The sequence below is a fragment of the Bos indicus x Bos taurus genome, chromosome X, assembly GCF_003369695.1.
Source record: "Bos indicus x Bos taurus breed Angus x Brahman F1 hybrid chromosome X, Bos_hybrid_MaternalHap_v2.0, whole genome shotgun sequence".
Lineage (NCBI taxonomy): Eukaryota > Metazoa > Chordata > Mammalia > Artiodactyla > Bovidae > Bos > Bos indicus x Bos taurus.
In genome coordinates, this window is record NC_040105.1 from 122,285,613 (window position 1) to 122,289,702 (window position 4,090).

General features: G+C 40.9%; 1 protein-coding gene across 1 annotated transcript; it reads left to right on the forward strand.

The window, feature by feature from the left end:
* Nucleotides 1–275: 275 nt before the first annotated feature.
* LOC113888229 (uncharacterized protein CXorf66 homolog) lies at nucleotides 276–3,220 on the forward strand. The gene is made up of 3 exons (XM_027535522.1): nucleotides 276–363; nucleotides 1,042–1,198; nucleotides 2,380–3,220. Exons 1-3 carry the CDS (start codon nucleotides 276–278, stop codon nucleotides 3,218–3,220), a joined length of 1,086 nt encoding a protein of 361 aa, XP_027391323.1.
* The last annotated feature ends 870 nt before the right edge of the window (nucleotides 3,221–4,090 follow it).

Sequence of the window (4,090 nt, forward strand, 5' to 3'; positions counted from 1 at the left end):
CTAGAGCTAACTCATTTTCTCTGCCTTCTGTGCTTAATAATGCCTCAAACTTTTTGGTTCAAATCTGATAGAATATTTGATGTCATGGAGAAATAAAGGATTAAAAGTCTTTTCATAGTATTTGTAGCCAGGAGCTCATGTGTCACCATGGTGAGATTATGCTGTCAGGATATGACATAGAATGATTATGAAGTCATAGGCCCCTAAAACAAGCTGAGTCATGTTAAATTCAGCAGTTTCCTTGGGAGAGGAAACAGGACAACAAGGTCCTGGACATGAATCTCTTCATTTATGTCCTCCTTTTATCAATTTGGACAAGTAGTTGTTTAGATAGAAATGAAAGCAATGGATCTGCTACTGCAGGTATGTCCCTAACCTTAAAACCTAGAAATTATGATCTATTATGTTAAATGTATTCCAGTACTTAATTAGACAAGCTAGCTGTGTGTAAGAAATCTGCTGTTTATTCTACTTTACTATGAGAAGGTCTTCGAGAATTTCTAGGACAACACCTGAAAGTTTTACTTCTGTGTAAACATTCCAAACATACAAACATGAAGAGTACAGCCTTACTGTCCCCTTTCATTCCCCTTCCCCACCCAATCCACCAACCCCTGCACCTCCCCCACCAGCCACATCAGAAAATTCTATGTGAATGAGTCTAGCATGGTACCTAACACATAGTAGGTTTCAAGAACTGTGTTTTCTTGTCCCATCCCTTTTCCCACCATACACGTTCACACAAACATCAACACTCCAGTGCATTCACACATTCAAATACCTAGGTAATGGGTTGAACAAGCCACGATGTGGGGTAACCTAGGTAATTATACTGATTAGCCAAAGACAGCTCCCAGATTTGGCTTGTAGACTGTGACTGGCTGGGGAGGTGATAGAGGGAGGAAAATGACAGTGGTTATCATGCTTAAAGAAATAATTGATGATGAGATTTGACTTGGATCTACAGTAACAAACCCCCATCAAAATGGAAGCAAACTTGGTTCCCAAGCACATGTTCTGATGATACATGTTCTTTCATAGTAACTACACGTGCTGAATTCAAGCAGACAAAACTGCAGGAATTATGGCGACGTCTACTCATTATTGTAATTGGTACCCTTATCACTGGCTATATGGTCACGTGTACCTGCTTGCTTCACTATAGCTGTGATAGCGAGGAAGCCCATAAAGCAGCCAAGTAAGTCTTACACCTTTGAATAAAAGTACAAGGTTGGGGGAGGCACGTGTTCTTCACTATACTCTGTAACTGTAAGAGCGGGGAAGTCCCCAAAGCAGCCACATTAAGTCTTACACCTTTGAACTAAAAATACAAAGTGGCGGGGTGTAGGGGTGAGGTGAGGAGGTGGGTGTGCACGCGCATGAAGAACTGTACTTGCACACGCATGTGCACTCACACGTAAGCGGGTTCACTGTTGTTTTGTTACTTACCATTAACTTTAGACTTCAGAAGAGCTACCAACATCTTCTGGGCTGGATATGTTCACTTAAATGAAGCTCTTAAATTATCTCAAGTACATTATCAACTTTAGCCAAAACTATCTCCTATTCAGGGTTCACTTGAGCCCCAGGCTGCTAATTTCATTGTAAGTTGAGTCTATGAAAAGAGGGAATGACTATCTAAATAAGACAGAATCAAAATCTTCTCAGGGGAGGAGTTGGGTCTCTGCATTCCAAAGATAGTAACACATTTTGGATAATCTATCGTTTTGAGATGTAATAACATGAAAAATTTTCAACTGTGTTCAGTGATTCTAGTCCCTGGCTTTAATATAGGAGGATTAGGCTGGCACTTGGTATACTGGGTCTCTAAAAATTTCCCAATCCAAGGACTGGTGACTGAAATATACCACTGTTCTATTCCTTCAGTTTTAGAGTTAGCATGTGAGGATTAATATGTATGGTTACAAACCTTGATGGTGTAAATATGATAGGAAAACAATGAATTTGGTCTAAGACTTTTTTATGTGACAGGTTGTGACATTTGTGCCTCAGTTGCATATCAAGTTGTGGCTTTTTTGTGAAAACTATAATTTCTGGATTAGATAAATTCTCTCTCTCCCTCTCAACAGTAGATTTGAAACAAGTTTGTGTCATTGCGTATATAGACTATATGGTTATACATTGTGGTTGACACAGCAAAATTAAGAAAAAGAAAAAGAAAAGCATTCAACACGAGTTCAAATCTGTAACCTGAGTCATAGTTTTCACCACACTCTGATTCTTACTGTGTTCAATTTTCCTGCTAGAGCCACAAAAAGACCACAAGTCTAAATTGACACAATAGCCCATATTTTCTGGTAACAGCAATCTTACTCCTCTGATTTAAATTGTCATATTCCAAATCCTCTGTATTTTCAGGGACAAGAAAGAAGATATCACCATCAAGGCATCCAGGTCATCTAAAATATCATTTACTGACTCCAAGTCACCGACTGCTGGTCTGGGAGATCCAGAAAGACAATCCGTGGTATCCAGAATAGATAAGTCATCTGGGCCCTCAAGTCCACGAAAAGTTCCTTCAAGTGCAGAAAAGTTAGTCAGGCCCTCGAGTCAAAAAAAACCATCCAAGCCATCAGCTCCCAAAAAAGTGTTAGGATCACCCCCCCAGGAAAAGTTGCATAGAACACGCAGTCCAAAAAAGGCACACAGGCAGGCTCATGCCCATAAGCTAGTCAGTCAGGTCAGTCCATCCTATCCAGAGAAGGCCATCAAGCCAACTTGGCCACCAAGTCTACAGTGTCGGGTCAAGCCAACCAAAACTCCTCTACCCTATCCAAAGAATCAAAGCTTCCCTGAGCAATCAAGTGTAGATAAACTGACCAAACGCCAGAGATATCTTAAACTAAAATGCCCAGCTAGTGCAGGTAGGGCAGAAATATTATCTAGGCCTCATCCAGTGAAGTTTTGTCGATGCTACAAGGAAAAGTGCCTTGTTTGCAGAGCTGTTTCTGAGCCGTTCATCACTCATGTTTCAGACGCCAATAAAAAGCATGTTCCAGTTCCACTGTTTTCACGCGAATTGAAGCACTTTTACAAGTCGTATAAAAAGAAACAACCCAAATACAACACACTGTATGGCAACATGAGTGACAGTGATATCACAACATACAACAGTGATGGTGAGAGTGACAGGGAGGTGATTATAATGTGCAATATAAAATGCAAGGAAGACATGTTTAAAAACTCCCAAAATAATTAAGGGATCAAAAGAAAGACCACCCATGCAGAAGCAAGCTTCTATGAATTATTATATGCTCACCATATTTAAGAACCTGGTAGAGGAAAACTCCACTTGGTATCACTATTGAGATTAGACTTATATCCATCTCGAGGCAATTTACTTGAAAAATAGTAAATAAATGTGTGACATAACAACTGATTTTGTTGTAATTATTATTGTATTTTAGAGGTATAAATCTCTTTGGGAGGTATCTTAGATCTACTTGGGCAAATTCTGGAGATGGTGAGGGACAGGGAAACCCAGCCTGCTGCAGTCCATGGGGTCACACAGAGTTGGACACGACTTGATGGCTGAACAACAACAACGTAGATCTGGTCACTTGGATGGGCTTCCCAGCTGGTGCAGTGGTAAAGAATCCACCTGCCAATGGAAGAGATGTGGGTTTGATCCCTGGGTTGGGAAGATCCTTTGGAGGAGGAAATAGCAACCCACTCCAGTAGTCTTGCCTGGGAAATTCTATGGACAGAGGAGTCTGAAGGGCTACAGTTGATGGGGCCGATAAAAGTTGGACACAGGCGCAGGGTTAAATGTGAACCACAGTCACACACACACACACACACACACACACACACACACAAATATAGAAAGGTATTACAAGATGGGTACCCTGGGCTCCTCTTTCCCTTGGATTAGCCCTCAATTGAAGTCTCAACCCAACTATCTTTTAAATTTTGACAGAGTGTCCTCACAGTCTAAGACTGTCTTTCTCTGGTGCCCAGTGTGTGGCAGAAATGGCTCTGTGTGCTTGATTCTGGCTGCATTGGGGAAATTCCTGATAGTTATTTCCTTTTTTAAAACATATTTATTTGACCATGCCAGTTCTTAGTT